The sequence below is a fragment of the Bos indicus x Bos taurus genome, chromosome 1, assembly GCF_003369695.1.
Source record: "Bos indicus x Bos taurus breed Angus x Brahman F1 hybrid chromosome 1, Bos_hybrid_MaternalHap_v2.0, whole genome shotgun sequence".
NCBI lineage: Eukaryota > Metazoa > Chordata > Mammalia > Artiodactyla > Bovidae > Bos > Bos indicus x Bos taurus.
Window position 1 is genome coordinate 66,092,192 of NC_040076.1, and position 18,307 is coordinate 66,110,498.

General features: G+C 37.6%; 1 protein-coding gene across 2 annotated transcripts in view; it reads left to right on the forward strand.

Moving 5' to 3' along the window:
• Positions 1-12,816: 12,816 nt before the first annotated feature.
• SLC15A2 (solute carrier family 15 member 2) overlaps positions 12,817-18,307 on the forward strand; it is a 43,312-nt gene continuing 37,821 nt past the window's right edge. The window contains exons 1-3 of one of the 2 annotated variants that reach the window (XM_027533052.1): positions 12,817-13,002; positions 14,836-14,923; positions 15,730-15,871. In XM_027533052.1, the coding sequence (XP_027388853.1) occupies positions 12,898-13,002; positions 14,836-14,923; positions 15,730-15,871 (335 nt within the window). In that variant the 5' untranslated portion in view covers positions 12,817-12,897. The remainder of the gene's footprint in view (positions 13,003-14,835; positions 14,924-15,729; positions 15,872-18,307) is intronic. The other variant, XM_027533144.1, reaches the window with a different exon arrangement.

An 18,307-nucleotide genomic window follows, 5' to 3' on the forward strand; every position in this document is an offset into this window, starting at 1 on the left:
GCACTTTCACAGCATTATCTTTTAGGATTTGAAATAGCTCAACTAGAATTCCATCACCTTATCATCAATTCATAGTCGTAGTATAATATATAATGTATGTAATGTATTATATATATTATAAGTAAGTAAATATTTATTAAAAAAAATATATAATCTTATCTGGGTGGTGGTTGTGTGAGTTATACATATGTAGAAAATACTACAGTCTTACACTTAAGATTTGTGCCTTTTAAGTTACATTTTAAAAGTCCACAAACAAAATCAGTAAAAAACTATTAGCAACGTAGAGGGCAGAAGAGAATTAATATAAATGATATAAAAGTAGATATTATAAGCTTATAAGAAGAGGACAAACAACTCAATAGAAAACAGGGAAATGAATCGGCAGTTCTAAAAATTATGAAACACTTTTTGTCACAGAAATATTACTTCCAGAAATTCATTCTACAGATACATTTGACTAATTTGCAAGGTTATTACTGCCGTATTATTTATATTGCAAAAGACTTACAATCTGAATATGAGTCTTTTTGTCATTGATTTTTGAAGTGATTTATGTAGTTTGGATACAAATCCTTTGCCAATATATGTAGTATGACTGTTTTCTACTACTTTGTGAGTTGTCTTTTTACTCTTAATGGTATCTTTTGGTGAACAAAAGTTATCAATTTTAATGCTATACCATATATTAATCGCTTATGGTTGCTATATGTCTTATTTAAAAGAATCTTAGAGGGAGGAGCCAAGATGGCGGATGAGTAGGACGGGAAGAACACTTTCTCCCCCACAAATTCATCAAAAGAGCATTTAAACGTTGAGTAAATTCCACAAAACAACTTCTGAATGCCGGCAGAGGACATCAGGCACCCAGAAAAGCAACCCAACTCTTCAAAAGGAGGTAGGAAAAAATATTAAAAACAAAAAAAAAAGAGACAAAAGAGGGAGGGACGGAGTTCCGTCCCGGGAAGGGAATCTTAAAAAGAGAGAAGGTTCCAAACACCAGGAAACCTTCTCACTGCCAAATCTGTGCCGAGCTTTGGAAGCACAGAGGGCAACATAACAGGGAGAAAAAATAAATAAACAATTAAAACTCGCAGATTGCGAGCCCTACGGTAACTCCCCCAGCGGAGAAGCAGCACAGACGCCTGCATCCGCCATTAGCAAGCCGGGGCTGGGCAGGGAGGCGTGGCGTGGGCTGTATCGCTGAGAGTAAGAATCTGGCCTGAATACCCTGAGCGCTATCTGAGCGAAATAATTTGGGCTAGCAAACCAGACTGTGGGATATCTACCACGCGAAAAGCCAGCCCTAACCTAAGACCGCCAGGCCCGCGCACGGAACAAAGGACTGAACAGAGATAGCCGGCTGCAGATCTTCCCCCTCCGGTGACAGGCAGCCAGAGCCGGAAGGGGGCAATCGCAGCCCCAGAGAGACATTATCTATAAAACTGTAAGCAGGCTTCTTTGCTAACTAAAACTTCTTGGGGGTCTGGACGGTCAACATCTGCCTGAGAAGGTGCGCCGGTTTTACACCCAGATAACCGAGTGGCGGGGAGGCGATAAGTCGCAGCATTGGCGCTCGCCAAACACCTCATCACCTGAGCTGCTCGGACCTGGGAAGAGCACAAAACGCAGGCCCAACTGAGTCTGTGCCTCTGAGGACTACCCGAGTGCCTGAAGCTGAGTGGCTTGGACCTGGGAGGTGCATGCAGCCCAGGGCCAGCCTCGGATTGTTCCCGGCGGAACAACCTAGAGTCCGAGCAGTGTGGACAGGGAGGCTACACGCGCCGTGAGCGGGGGCAGACCCAGGGTGGCTGAGGCACTGCGAGCCCACGCCAGTGTTATTTGTTTGCAGCATCCCTCCCTCCCTCCCCACAGCGCGACTGAACAAGTAAGCCTAAAAAAAAAAAAAAAAAGTGTCCTCCACCGTGCCCTTTGTGTCAGGGCGGAAACCAGATACTGAAGAGACTAGCAAACAGAAGAAGATATAACAGAGGGAAACGCCTTGGAAGCTACAGTCAATAGATCAAAACCCTGTGGTTACTACGGACTACATAGGAAGGGGCCTATAGATCTTGAGAAATATAAATCTGACCAAGGAACTAGCCAAAAATGAACTGAACCCACAACACCCACACACAAAAAAGAAAAAAGTCCTAGATATATTGTTATAATTTTTACGATCATTCTTTCTTTTTTTTTTAATTAAAAAAATTTTTTTAAGTCCTCTATTGTTCCTTTAATTTTCACTTTTATAACCTATTACTTTGCAAAAAAAAAAAAAAAAGACCCTATTTTTTTCTTCTTAAGCAAACTTCATATATATATATTTTATAATTTTTTGACCTTGTTTTTTTTTTGTTGTTTTTGTTTTTTTCTTCTTTTCTTTAACATTGTATTTTTGAAATTCCAAACTCTACTCTAGATTTTTAATTTTCGCTTTTTGGTATATGTTATCAATTTTGTACCTATAGTTTTTTTTTTATATAATTTCTGTGACTTTTTTTTTTCTTCTTCTCTGTTTCTTTCTCTTCTTCTTTTATATAACATTGTATATCTGATTTTTAATTTATGCTTTTTGGTATTTGATATCAATTTTGTACCTGTATTTTCTTTATAATTTTTGTGACATTGTTTGTATTTGTTTGTTTGTTTTCTCTCTTTATTTTTTCTTCTTCTTTTTTTTTTTTTTTAACATTGTATTTTTGAAATTCCAAACTCTACTCTAGATTTTTAATTTATGCTTTCTGGTATTAGTTATCAATTTTGTACCTGTACTTTCTTTATAATTTTCGCGACCTTGTTTGTTTTTGTTTGTTTGTTTTTTCTCTCTTTCTTTTCCTTCTTCTTTTCTTTAACATCGTATTTTTGAAATTCCAAACTCTACTCTAGATTTTTAATTTTTGCTTTTATGTATTTGTTACCAATTTTGTACCTTTAAGGACCCAATCTTCAGGACCCATTTTTCACTAGGGAGTGAGATTACTGGCTTGACTGCTCTCTCTCCCTTTGGACTCTCCTTTTTCTCCACCAGGTCGCCTGTGTCTCCTCCCTAACCCCTCTCTACTCTACCCAACTCTGTGAATTTCTGTATGTTCCAGACGGTAGAGAACACTTAGGGAACTGATTACTGCCTGGATCTGTCTCCCTCCTATTCATTCCCCCCTTTTATCCTTCTGGCCACCTCTGTTACCTTCCTCCTTCTTCTCTTCTCTGTATAACCCTGTGAAAATCTCTGAGTGGTCCAGTTGTGGAGTGCACATAAGGAAGTGACTACTGGCTAGCCCACTCTCTCCACTATTGATTCACCTCATCTCATTTGAGTCACCTCTAACTCCCTCCTCCCTCTTCTCTTCTCCGTGTAACCCTGTGAACCTCTCTGAATGACCCTCACTGTAGAGAAACTTTTCATCTTTAATGTAGATGTTTTATCAATGGTGCTGTATAGAAGGAGAAGTTTTGAAACTACTGTAAAAATAAGACCGATAACCAGAAGCAGGAGACTTAAGTCCAAACCCTGACTCCAGGGAACTCCTGACTCCAAGGAACATTAATTGACAGGAGCTCATCAAATGCCTTCATACCGACACTGAAACCAAGCACCACACAAGGGCCAATAAGTTCCAGGGCAAGACATACCAAGCAAATTCTCCAGCAAAAAAGGAACACAGCCCTGAGCTTCAAGATACAGGCTGCCCAAAGTCACCCCAAAACTATAGACATCTCATAACTCATTACTGGACATTTCATTGCACTCCAGAGAGAAGAAATACAGCTCCACCCACCAGAACACCGACACAAGCTTCCCTAACCAGGAAACCTTGATAAGCCACCTGTGCAAACCCACACACAGTGAGGAAATGCCACAATAAAGAGAACTCCACAAACTGCCAGAATACAGAAAGGACACCCCAAACTCAGCAATTTAAACAAGATGAAGAGACAGAGGAATACTCAGCAGATAAAGGAACAGGATAAATGCCCACCAAACCAAACAAAAGAGGAAGAGATAGGGAATCTACCTGATAAAGAATTCCGAATAATGATAGTGAAATTGATCCAAAATCTTGAAACTAAAATGGAATCACAGATAAATAGCCTGGAGACAAGGATTGAGAAGATGCAAGAAAGGTTTAACAAGGACCTAGAAGAAATAAAAAAGAGTCAATATATAATGAATAATGCAATAAGTGAAATTAAAAACACTCTGGAGGCAACAAATAGTAGAATAACAGAGGCAGAAGACAGGATTAGTGAATTAGAAGATAGAATGGTAGAAATAAATGAATCAGAGAGGATAAAAGAAAAACGAATTAAAAGAAATGAGGACAATCTCAGAGACCTCCAGGACAATATTAAACGCTACAACATTCGAATCATAGGGGTTCCAGAAGAAGAAGACAAAAAGAAAGACCATGAGAAAATACTTGAGGAGATAATAGTGGAAAACTTCCCTAAACTGGGGAAGGAAATAATCACCCAAGTACAAGAAACCCAGAGAGTCCCAAACAGGATAAACCCAAGGAGAAACACCCCAAGACACATATTAATCAAATTAACAAAGATCAAACACAAAGAACAAATATTAAAAGCAGCAAGGGAAAAACAACAAATAACACACAAGGGGATTCCCATAAGGATAACAGCTGATCTTTCAATAGAAACTCTTCAAGCCAGGAGGGAATGGCAAGACATACTTAAAATGATGAAAGAAAATAACCTACAGCCCAGATTATTGTACCCAGCAAGGATCTCATTCAAGTATGAAGGAGAAATCAAAAGCTTTTCAGACAAGCAAAAGCTGAGAGAATTCTGCACCACCAAACCAGCTCTCCAACAATACTAAAGGATATTCTCTAGACAGGAAACACAAAAACGGTGTATAAATTCGAACCCAAAACAATAAAGTAAATGGCAACGGGATCATACTTATCAGTAATTACCTTAAACGTAAATGGGTTGAATGCCCCAACCAAAAGACAAAGACTGGCTGAATGGATACAAAAACAAGACCCCTACATATGTTGTCTACAAGAGACCCACCTCAAAACAGGGGACACATACAGACTGAAAGTGAAGGGCTGGAAAAAGATTTTCCATGCAAATAGGGACCAAAAGAAAGCAGGAGTAGCAATACTCATATCAGATAAAATAGACTTTAAAACAAAGGCTGTGAAAAGAGACAAAGAAGGTCACTACATAATGATCAAAGGATCAATCCAAGAAGAAGATATAACAATTATAAATATATATGCACCCAACACGGGAGCACCACAGTACGTAAGACAAATGCTAACAAGTATGAAAGGAGAAATTAACAGTAACACAATAATAGTGGGAGACTTTAATACCCCACTTACACCTATGGATAGATCAACTAAACAGAAAATTAACAAGGAAACACAAACTTTAAACGATACAATAGACCAGTTAGACCTAATTGATATCTATAGGACATTTCATCCCAAAACAATGAATTTCACCTTTTTCTCAAGCACACATGGAACCTTCTCCAGGATAGATCACATCCTGGGCCATAAAGCTAGCCTTGGTAAATTCAAAAAAATAGAAATCATTCCAAGCATTTTTTCTGACCACAATGCAGTAAGATTAGATCTCAATTACAGGAGAAAAACTATTAAAAATTCCAACATATGGAGGCTGAACAACACACTGCTGAATAACCAACAAATCACAGAAGAAATCAAAAAAGAAATCAAAATTTGCATAGAAACGAATGAAAATGAAAACACAACAACCCAAAACCTGTGGGACACGGTAAAAGCAGTCCTAAGGGGAAAGTTCATAGCAATACAGGCACACCTCAAGAAACAAGAAAAAAGTCAAATAAATAACCTAACTCTACACCTAAAGCAACTAGAAAAGGAAGAAATGAAGAACCCCAGGGTTAGTAGAAGGAAAGAAATCTTAAAAATTAGAGCAGAAATAAATGCAAAAGAAACAAAAGAGACCATAGCAAAAATCAACAAAGCCAAAAGCTGGTTCTTTGAAAGGATAAATAAAATTGACACACCATTAGCCAGACTCATCAAGAAACAAAGGGAGAAAAATCAAATCAACAAAATTAGAAACGAAAATGGAGAAATCACAACAGACAACACAGAAATACAAAGGATCATAAGAGACTACTATCAACAATTATATGCCAATAAAATGGACAACGTGGAAGAAATGGACAAATTCTTAGAAAAGTACAACTTTCCAAAACTGGACCAGGAAGAAATAGAAAATCTTAACAGACCCATCACAAGCACGGAAATTGAAACTGTAATCAAAAATCTTCCAGCAAACAAAAGCCCCGGTCCAGACGGCTTCACAGCTGAATTCTACCAAAAATTTAGAGAAGAGCTAACACCTATCCTGCTCAAACTCTTCCAGAAAATTGCAGAGGAAGGTAAACTTCCAAACTCATTCTATGAGGCCAGCATCACCCTAATACCAAAACCTGACAAAGATGCCACAAAAAAAGAAAACTACAGGCCAATATCACTGATGAACATAGATGCAAAAATCCTTAACAAAATTCTAGCAATCAGAATCCAACAACACATTAAAAAGATCATACACCATGATCAAGTGGGCTTTATCCCAGGGATGCAAGGATTCTTCAATATCCGCAAATCAATCAATGTAATACACCACATTAACAAATTGAAAAATAAAAACCATATGATTATCTCAATAGATGCAGAGAAAGCCTTTGACAAAATTCAACATCCATTTATGATAAAAACTCTCCAGAAAGCAGGAATAGAAGGAACATACCTCAACATAATAAAAGCTATATATGACAAACCCACAGCAAACATTATCCTCAATGGTGAAAAATTGAAAGCATTTCCTCTAAAGTCAGGAACAAGACAAGGGTGCCCACTTTCACCATTACTATTCAACATAGTTTTGGAAGTTTTGGCCACAGCAATCAGAGCAGAAAAAGAAATAAAAGGAATCCAAATTGGAAAAGAAGAAGTAAAACTCTCACTATTTGCAGATGACGTGATCCTCTACATAGAAAACCCTAAAGATTCCACCAGAAAATTACTAGAACTAATCAATGACTATAGTAAAGTTGCAGGATATAAAATCAACACACAGAAATCCCTTGCATTCCTATACACTAATAATGAGAAAACAGAAAGAGAAATTAAGGAAACAATTCCATTCACCATTGCAACGGAAAGAATAAAATACTTAGGAATATATCTACCTAAAGAAACTAAAGACCTATATATAGAAAACTATAAAACACTGGTGAAAGAAATCAAAGAGGACACTAATAGATGGAGAAATATACCATGTTCATGGATTGGAAGAATCAATATAGTGAAAATGAGTATACTACCCAAAGCAATTTATAGATTCAACGCAATCCCTATCAAGCTACCAACAGTATTCTTCACAGAGCTAGAACAAATAATTTCACAATTTGTATGGAAATACAAAAAACCTCGAATAGCCAAAGCGATCTTGAGAAAGAAGAATAGAACTGGAGGAATCAACCTACCTGACTTCAGGCTCTACTACAAAGCCACAGTTATCAAGACAGTATGGTACTGGCACAAAGACAGAAATATTGATCAATGGAACAAAATAGAAAGCCCAGAGATAAATCCACGCACATATGGACACCTTATCTTTGACAAAGGAGGCAAGAATATACAATGGATTAAAGACAATCTCTTTAACAAGTGGTGCTGGGAAATCTGGTCAACCACTTGTAAAAGAATGAAACTGGACCACTTTCTAACACCATACACAAAAATAAACTCAAAATGGATTAAAGATCTCAATGTAAGACCAGAAACTATAAAACTCCTAGAGGAGAACATAGGCAAAACACTCTCTGACATACATCACAGCAGGATCCTCTATGACCCACCTCCCAGAATATTGGAAATAAAAGCAAAAATAAACAAATGGGACCTAATTAACCTTAAAAGCTTCTGCACATCAAAGGAAACTATTAGCAAGGTGAAAAGACAGCCTTCAGAATGGGAGAAAATAATAGCAAATGAAGCAACCGACAAACAACTAATCTCAAAAATATACAAGCAACTCCTACAGCTCAACTCCAGAAAAATAAACGACCCAATCAAAAAATGGGCCAAAGAACTAAATAGACATTTCTCCAAAGAAGACATACAGATGGCTAACAAACACATGAAAAGATGCTCAACATCACTCATTATCAGAGAAATGCAAATCAAAACCACTATGAGGTACCATTTCACACCAGTCAGAATGGCTGCGATCCAAAAGTCTACAAATAATAAATGCTGGAGAGGGTGTGGAGAAAAGGGAACCCTCTTACACTGTTGGTGGGAATGCAGACTAGTACAGCCACTATGGAGAACAGTGTGGAGATTCCTTAAAAAACTGGAAATAGAACTGCCTTATGATCCAGCAACCCCACTGCTGGGCATACACACTGAGGAAACCAGAAGGGAAAGAGACACGTGTACCCCAATGTTCATCGCAGCACTGTTTATAATAGCCAAGACATGGAAGCAACCTAGATGCCCATCAGCAGATGAATGGATAAGAACGCTGTGGTACATATACACAATGGAGTATTACTCAGCCATTAAAAAGAATACATTTGAATCAGTTCTAATGAGGTGGATGAAACTGGAGCCTATTATACAGAGTGAAGTAAGCCAGAAGGAAAAACATAAATACAGTATACTAACGCATATATATGGAATTTAGAAAGATGGTAACAATAACCCGGTGTACGAGACAGCAAAAGAGACACTGGTGTATAGAACAGTCTTATGGACTCTGTGGGAGAGGGAGAGGGTGGGAAGATTTGGGAGAATGGCAATGAAACATGTAAAATATCATGTAGGAAATGAGTTGCCAGTCCAGGTTCGATGCACGATGCTGGATGCTTGGGGCTGGTGCACTGGGACAGCCCAGAGGGATGGTATGGGGAGGGAGGAGGGAGGAGGGTTCGGGATGGGGAACACATGTATACCTGTGGCGGATTCATTTTGATATTTGGCAAAACTAATACAATTATGTAAAGTTTAAAAATAAAATAAAATTAGAAAAAAAATAAATAAAAGAATCTTAGCTTAAAAAATGAAATCTTGGTCTAATCAGTCCAAAAGATATTCTCTTACATTGTCCTCTAAAAGCTGTATTTTTTTTAACTTCAACAGATCTGTAATCTATGTAGAATTAATCTAATCTCTCTATATGACCAACCTAGACAGTGTATTAAAAAGCAGAGACATCACTTTGCTGACAAAGGTCCATCTAGTCAAAGCTATGGTTTTTCAAGTAGTCATGTATTTGACAGTTGGACCATAAGGAAAGCTGAGCACCGAAGAGCTAATACTTTTGAACTGTGGTGTTGGAGAAGACTCTTGAGAGTCCCTTGGACGGTAAGGAGATCCAACCAGTCAACCCTAGAGATCAGTCCTGAATATTCATTGGAAGGATTGATGCTGAAGTTGAAACTCCAATACTTTGGCCACCTGATGGGAAGAGCTGACTCATTTGAAAAGACCCTGATGCTGGGAAAGATTGAAAGCAGGAGAAGGGGATGACAGAGAATGATATGGTTGGATGGCATCACCGACTCGATGGACATGAGTCTGAGCAAGCTCTGGGTGTTGGTGATGGACAGGGAAACCTGGCGTGCTGTAGTCCATGGGGTCACAAATAGTTGGACACGGCTGAGTGACAAAATTGAACTGAATATTAATGTAATCTATATATTATTTTCTTTTATGGTTTTTATTCATGATGTAAGATAAAGGTAAACATTTTTTTCCATATGAGTATCCAGATGGTATTTTTTTTAATTGAAAATAGTCATTTGTCCCATTTGTCATTGTCCCATGACACTGCTGTATCATGTTTGACCTAAATAAAGCCAAAGTATGTGTGTGGGTCTTTTTCTGAACTCTGTTCTGTTGCATTGGTTGCCTTATTTATCTTTGTGTCATTTCCACTCTGTTATAATTACTATAGCTTTATAATAGATTTCCTACTGGATAATACAAATCCTCCATTATTGTTCTTCAAGATTGCCTTGCTGTTCTTATATTTCTGCATCTCCATATGAATTTTAAAAATCAACCTTTAATTTTCTACATTCACAAAACCTGTTGGATTTTTTTGTTGCAACTATAGATTGATTTGGGGATTGCTGACATCTTACTGAGTCTTCCAAATCATGAGTATGGTATGTCTCTCCGTTTATTTAGGTCTTTAATTTCTTTCAATAATGTTTTAGAGTGTTTAATACTGATGTCTTTTTTAACTTATTTTTTAATTGTAGCATGTATTGATGTCTTAAACATCTTTCAATAGATTTATTCCGAGGTATGTTTTATGCTATTAGAGCTGGTATAATTTTAAAATTACCTTTTCTATTTGTTTTTGCTGATATTTAAATACAGTCTTTTTATGTGATGATTTTGTATTCATAGTTTGCTAAACATGTCCTCTTTTAATTTCATATTTGCCTCTTCTCTATGACTATGTAAGTATCTATCATTTGAGACTTTCAGCCTCCTTTCTGTACATGACTGTAAAATATCACTCTCTTCTGTCATAATCATTGAGTCACAAATATTTTTACTCATAATTGATATTTTAGATTATTTTACTCTATTATTCTTTTTTATCTGTGAAGAGTTTTTACTCATTTCTGTTAATGAATTGCTTTTTTCTTTGATTTTTTTCCCTTTTATCTTTCTGATTTCAACTTAGCAAAAATGATGCTATACAAGAAGCATCTTGATAAAATAGAAAAGGCTCTAGAATAGGTCTTAGAGTCTGGGATTCTAGTCTGAGCTCATCTGTAATATTCTTCAGGCTAGATTAGCAGAGGGATTTCAAACCAGTGTTCACCAAATCCCTAATATAAGAATTACCAGAGATGCTTGTTAAAAATACAAGTTCTTAGCTACCTCTTTAGATTTGTGTGTGTGTGTGTCACCCTGGAAATTTATATATTGATACATAAGTACATGTACAAATATAAATATATATAAATATCCATAAGTGATTTTTATCATCAGGGAAGTTTACATGCCACAAGATTAGGATTTCTTCCATCTCTGGTATTATTTGATTCTATGAATGCTTAGCATTGTATTGCCATAATCAATGAAAAATTTCACTTAAACAAACAAGTATCAAAGATCCAATGCCAATACGCTAAAGTTTGGTATTTAGGGCACCTATGAGCACGAATGAGTTGGTGCCTTGCATACAGGTGCTATTCCATCTGCTCTGCTATATCAAATGCTATTTCAGAGGTACAGGGCCAGAGCAGGAGGAGCCATTGATATAATTAGATCTTAAAGGCATCTGTGCCTCTAGTGGTTAACTTGGCTAGTAACTTCTGACTGATCATTTGTTTTGTATCCAGTCATTAACCAAACTAGGTCAGAAAGGGCAGTACTTTCTGAAAGAATAACTACAGCTTAATCATTAATGTCACAAGCAGAAATGAAGCTGGACTCTTTGGGTAAAGGTTGACGGGAGAGAAACAGGATGAGGAGTGTAACAGAAGCTGAGAAAGAAACATGGTCATAGTCTGAGACAGAGTTTAGGGAGGAAAGAATAGAGTTTATCCTGGTCTTATTTGTCAATAGATTACTCAAGTAGGTAATGTAAGAATTTTATGAGGGATAGAATCATAGGTTCTCATATTCTAAAATAAAATAATGCATTCTCCTATTTCCTGACTTCTTTTTTGGTTTAGTCCTTATTTATCTTATTTCTCTCTAGCCATTCTTTCCTTTTCCATTTGACTGACAACTAAATGGGCGCCATACTGTTTTGTTCTTTTACCTCTTTGACTTTGCAAAAATAATAATTATTTAACAATCATGTCTGATCCTGTTCTTCCTCTGATAAGAACTAAATGTATTCTGGAGTCATTTGGAAGTCCATTCACTGAATATTAAGAAAAATGGTGTTTGTAATAGTACCTAGAAAATAACTGGTTCATAATTTTTACACAAATCAGATTTTATTTACAGATGAAAGGATAGGTTTATCTTGAAGTAAGAAAGTTACAACACAGAGAATGAATTTTAAAAGAAGAATGATTCCCGAATGTATATCACTGAACTTTTCTTTTTGTTTTCTTTAGCTCCACCTTTTTAATTGCTTATAAGACATTTCCAGTTGAACTTTACTATGTTGAAAACCAAAAATTAACATTTTTTTTGTATTTCTCCAAATTCATTTTAGAGATAACTTTCCCTTTTCAATGCATTTCAATTCTCCTACATTCCTATGTTTCTATTTCCATAGCTTCCATTCCTAAGTAATAACCACAGGCATTACTGATACTAATCTATCCATAACACCATAGTGAAAATTCCAGATCTGCCACTTGATGGCCACATGACTTTGGAAAAATTGCAATCTCTTGAGATATTAGTTCCTGTAAAGTGAGGATGGTAGTAAGAATAAGAACATAAAGATAATATATGTGTGTATACACACACACACACACATATACACAATTGGTGTGTGATAAATGGCAGCTATTATTACTCTGAAATCAGTGTTTAAATCTGTGCTCCAGTCTATGTTCTAGGCATTATATTTCTAACTACTTTTCACTCATGTGCAGTTCTCCAGCATTTTACAGTATCTCACTTCCCTGTGCTTTACCTTTTACATAAACATTCTTTTAAACTAGTCTCTGAGACCCAATAGTTTTTGTTTTTTCCATATAGCTTTCTGCTTCGTAAGAAGCTACTTAAGCCCGACACCCACAGGGTTAAAACTGGTTGCTGAAGCCACCCCCTCTTCCCCTCCCAGTCCCCCTTTTCACAGTAGCCTGGCAGCTGTCCCAACTGCCTACCAAAGCCAAATGCTTGAAGAGAGAGAGAGGAGCCAGCCATGAATCCTTTCCAGAAAAATGATTCCAAGGAAACTCTTTTTTTACCTGTCTCCACTGAAGAGGTACCGCCTCGACCCCCCAGCTTTCCAGAGAAGCCATCTCCGGTGAGTCCTGGGATTCATCTCTGCCTCTGACAGGAACAGACGTACTCTGTTGGTTCTCCTCCTTGGCCCCTGGAGCTTCAGGCTGAGCTGTATTAGAGTATTAAAAACTCTTCTCTCTTGGAGTTAGAATGAACCTATAAACCAGATCTAAACAGGAGTTTCTTTCAACTTAGGAAGCAGCAGAAGGCGGTGGTCAGAGTTCTTCAGTGGATATCCAGGACTTGGCTCTATTTCATTGTATATTCTGAATTTCTCTGGGGTGGAAAAAAAAGCACTTTGCATGTCCAGGGAAACTTGGCAAGTACTCCTTTCTGGAGAACTGTGTGTGATTGTTCTTTATTTACCAAAAAACCTCCAAAACTTCAGCCTTTAGTTTCCCCTGTACACCGTCTATGCTGCACACCAAGAGAAGTTTTAGAATAGATCTAGTCTCTGTTATTGTGTTTCAGTTTACAGTGGGCGAAAGGACAGAGAAACAGGGAAGTAATAACGTTTTACTTTATATATTAATACTTGTTAAAACATTTCCCAATTATTTTTTAATCCTCATATCAAAATCCTGTTAAGTAGAGAGGGTATAGTAATACTAGCCAGTATTTACTTAATTCTTACTTACAAGCAAAGAAGTAGCAGTATTCTAGAGGTGGGTAGTTTCTTTGGAATAACAAAACTGAAGTATAAAGCCAGGTTTAGTGACATGGCCTGGAGCAGTACGTTAACACAGTCAGTGACAGTGTTACATAGCTAATAGAAGCCGTGTTAACCAAACTTCAGGCTGTATAATTCTCAAGCTGTGAACCGGGAAAGTAAGAAGACTATTCACTGTGTCTTTTAAGAAAGTTTTTTTTATCATACATTAATGCATATTAATACTTTGGAGGGTTGTTTATGTATATCCATATATATCTATGTGGATAAAAAAAATGAACACATTAATTTATCAATCATTTATTTAGTTGTATATCTTCTGGTCCCAAATAATTTGAGGCTACTTACAAAAATGCATGTATATCTTATGAATAAGGAAAGGTAATAAAAAATCTCATGATTTGATTGAACCAAGGCCACGTATCTCCATCCCTTTCTCATGTTGGGCTATCGTAATGAGAGGGATTTGAAGTAAAACGTGATATTCCTTTTATTCTGACTGATACAGTACATGCAATAGCATAGTCCTTTTAATGCCCAAAAGGATTAGCATGAAAATATTATAGAATCTGTTTCATAGAACAAATGGACATTTAATTTGAAAAGGCTTAAGAAATCTCTGCCAAAGTTTACGGTGATCAATCATCTTAATCTTTAACAATTTGTATTGGGCTCTGTTCCTGGCAGGAAGCCTTCATATTGCTAGGATTCCTCCCATCACAGTGAATGGGGCAAGTGGGGACAGAAAGGTTAATCCACACCGTAGAGCTAAGCAGGGTACGGACATCTGAGTGTAACTACCTGGACATCAAGTGTTCCAGAGGCCAACTCTTTGTTATGTTCTTAGAAATAAGGATCATTATTCTCTTCCCCAGTGCCCCAGGCTTTCCATTTAGTACCTGTGGGAAGATGAACAGGTCCTAGTGTCTATATCAAGAAGTGCCTGAGCAGCTCCATATTAATGTTTGAGGGACAAAGGAATATTCAGAATAGCTTGTTTGACTGCTAAATCAGCAATGCAAGCACTTTTAATAGGATACTGGCTATTTCATGAAGAGTAGGGACCATTGCTTCTTCACATGACCTATCATGGTGACTTAATGTTTTTTTCTGTTGCAAAACAGTATAATGATCTAAATAGGGAAATATTGTTCATGCTTGAACCAGTGTCTTTTTGTTTCCTAGAAAATCTGTGGCTCCAACTATCCACTGAGTATTGTCTTCATTGTGGTGAATGAATTCTGTGAGCGCTTTTCCTATTATGGCATGAAAGGTAATTTTGTGTCTCCCAATCCTACTTTTCTCCACTCACTCTCACCCCATGTTTGTAACAATCTGTCTTATATGCACTTATTTCTCTTATCTACTCTTTACCTTCATCCAGCTGGTCCTTGCCTTTGGCGAAGACTTCCAAAAAATGCCTGGTGGGATTTCACCTTCTAACTCATACAGGCCAAGAACAAAAAAGAGTAGTGGAAACCAGAATACAGCCTATGAGAATATAAGTGGAAAAACTCATTATCAGCATTCCATTGTTAATTTTTGTTCCTTAGGCCTATGAATTATATTGTTGCTGGGAAGGAGAAGGAAGGATTATTAGATATTAGATAAAGATAACATCAGGCCATGTTATCTTTCAGGTTGGCCTAAATGATGCTATGTGCATGAAGACTGAAGGGAGGTGTATTGCAGTGGCTCAGTCCATAAAGCATCTGCCTGCAATGCGGGAGACCGTGGTGTAATCCCTGGGTTGGGAAGATACGTGGGAGAAGGAAATGGCAACCCATTCCAGTATTCCTGCCTGGAGAATTCCATGGACAGAGAAGCCTGATGGGCTTCAGTCCATGGGGTCACAAAGAGTTGGACATGACTGAGTAACACACACACACACTAAGCATAGCCCCTTTCACCCTCACAACTCCGAGGGACCCTGCTTCTGCTGCTCAGAAGTTACTACTGATAGGAGTGCTGAAGATCAAGATCACCTGCAAAGACCCTATCAAATGCTCTTTGCCTCCATAAATAATTTTAATATATCTACCTTGTTTTGTCTCTCTCTTTTTTTTTTTTTTGCTTTAGCTGTGCTGACCCTGTATTTCCTGTATTTCCTGCATTGGAGTGAAAACACTTCCACATCTGTGTACCACGCCTTCAGCAGCCTCTGTTACTTCACTCCCATCCTGGGAGCAGCCATTGCTGACTCATGGTTGGGAAAATTCAAGTAAGGATGATGGGAGGTTACATTTCCAAGAAGCTTCACAGATTAAACATGCAGAGATATCTCTTCTAGCCTCTTGCTTCCAAGCAAGAATATACTTGTGTCATCCATGATAAATAAGAATCTCTGTCAGACTGACAATATAGAAAGGTTTTATCTCTTCATTATCAGTTTTTCCAATATTTTTATTTTTTTTCTTGTATTTAATTTTAATCTTCTGTTCTGAAGTTTAAGACCAATTCTTGTTCTGATCTCAGGTGGTAAGATGGCTACCCACAAGAAAATGTATAATTAAATGTTGTTATTTTATATACTATCCATCTCTCCTCCAGATTGAGTCATTTCAACTCTTTTAGTATCTTCTTATAAAGTCCCTATTTTCAGCTCTTTTACCATCTCTGATTCTCTTTTCTAATCTCCTTCTGTAGGTTCTTTCTTAAAACTATAATAAATATTTTCATGAGTTAGACTAATAGTCTATTCATTTCAATATCTTTTAAGTCCCTAAAAATAGCACCAAGAGATGTTTGGGGATAATGTTATAGTTGTCATCTATAATATCATTCTCATGGGACAGAGATGGATCTCAGGTATCCATCACTCAGGTATTTTCTGTGGAGTTGTCATCTACAGAATTGTCTAAATTAGCATTTCTCAAAGTGCATTCTGTTGAAAATTTGTTGTATAGGATCTAAAGAATGTTATGTAGGATCATAAAGCTCTCATAGTCAAATAAGTTTGGGAAAATGCTAGAATGAATAAAGCTAAAAAGGTATCTTTACTGCATGACTTCTTAGAGCCTTTAACATGCTGCTGCTGCTAAGTCGATTCAGTCGTGTCTGACTCTGTGCGACTCCATAGATGGCAGCCCACTAGGCTCCCCCATCCCTGGGATTCTCCAGGCAAGAACACTGGAGTGGGTTGCCATTGCCTTCTCTGTTTAACATGCTAATTAATATTATAAAATCTCCAAGAGAAGGTTATGCTGCTGCTGCTGCTAAGTCGCTTCAGTCGTGTCTGACTCTGTGCGACCCCATAGACGGCAGCCCATCAGGCTCCCCTGTCCCTGGGATTCTCCAGGCAAGAACACTGGAGTGGGTTGCCATTTCCTTCTCCAATGCATGAAAGTGAAAGTGAAGTCACTCAGTCGTGTCGGACTCTTAGCGACCCCATGGACTGCACCCTACCAGGCTCCTCTGTCCATGGGATTTGCCAGGCAAGAATATTGGAGTGGGGTGCCATTGCCTTCTCCAGAGAAGGTTATAATATGTAGCATTTCCCAAACTTGTTTGACTGTGGAATATTTTTTCAGGGTATCTTGTAGACCGAGTGTTCCAAGGAATCCTCTTTAGTAAACACTGGTTTCTATCTCACTTTGGGCTAGATATATCCATTATTCTAAAGTATTTATTCAGCACCTAATGTAGTGCTACAGCCACAACACAGTACTAAATAGTTTCTTGGGAGAGAGATGGCAGGTGCCTGAGGTCTATGTGTGCTCCTTATGTAGTAGTAGTCACCGAGTCCATCCAGACAGAAGGATGGCATTATATGCAGAAAAAAGCATAAGCCATGGTATGGTCTTCATTCAGTTACAGAATAAAAGATTCATATTTATAGTATTTTAATTTATTTTTAAAATGACTGCCTTGTAAAAAGTATAGCTCTGGGATTTGGTAAACAATAGCTTCCTGACTATTTCAGAGGAAATTTGGCCATCTCTCCTTGTACCCTCAATCTCAATCCTTCATGAGGTAATTTTAATTATTTTGAATTTGTTTTTATTGATGTATAACTTAAATAAAGTATACAAATCTGAAAGGCTTAAATGTACAACTGGATGAATTTTTACATATGTATCACCATCACCTAGGTCACTCTCACTGGTATCTTTGTACCCTCAATATTTCCATCTCTTGCCTTCAGATTCTTCTTCAGAGGTAGTCTTGTCCTAGAAATAATGGCAAATATCTTATGGCTGTAAACAAAAAAATATTATTAACCTTTCTTTTTCTATCTTCTTTGTCTTATTGTCACTACCTGCAAAAATTTAAAAGAATCACTTAATATTTGTTGTCTTCCTTTCACACTCTTCATTATAACTCCTTCAGTTCAGTTCAGTCACTTGGTCGTGTCCGACTCTTTGCAACCCCATGAACCGCAGCACGCCAGGCTTCCTGGTCCATCACCAACTCCCGGAGTCCACCCAAACCCATGTCCGTTGAGTCGGTGATGCCATCCAACTATCTTATCCTCTGTCATCTCCTTCTCTTCCTGCCCTCAATCTTTCCCAACATCAAGATCTTTTCAAATGAGTTAGCTCTTTGCATCAGGTGGCTAAAGTACTGGAGTTTCAGCTTCAACATCGGTCCTTCCAATGAACACCCGGGACTGATCTCCTTTAGGATGGACTGGTTGGATCTCCTTGCAGTCCAAGGG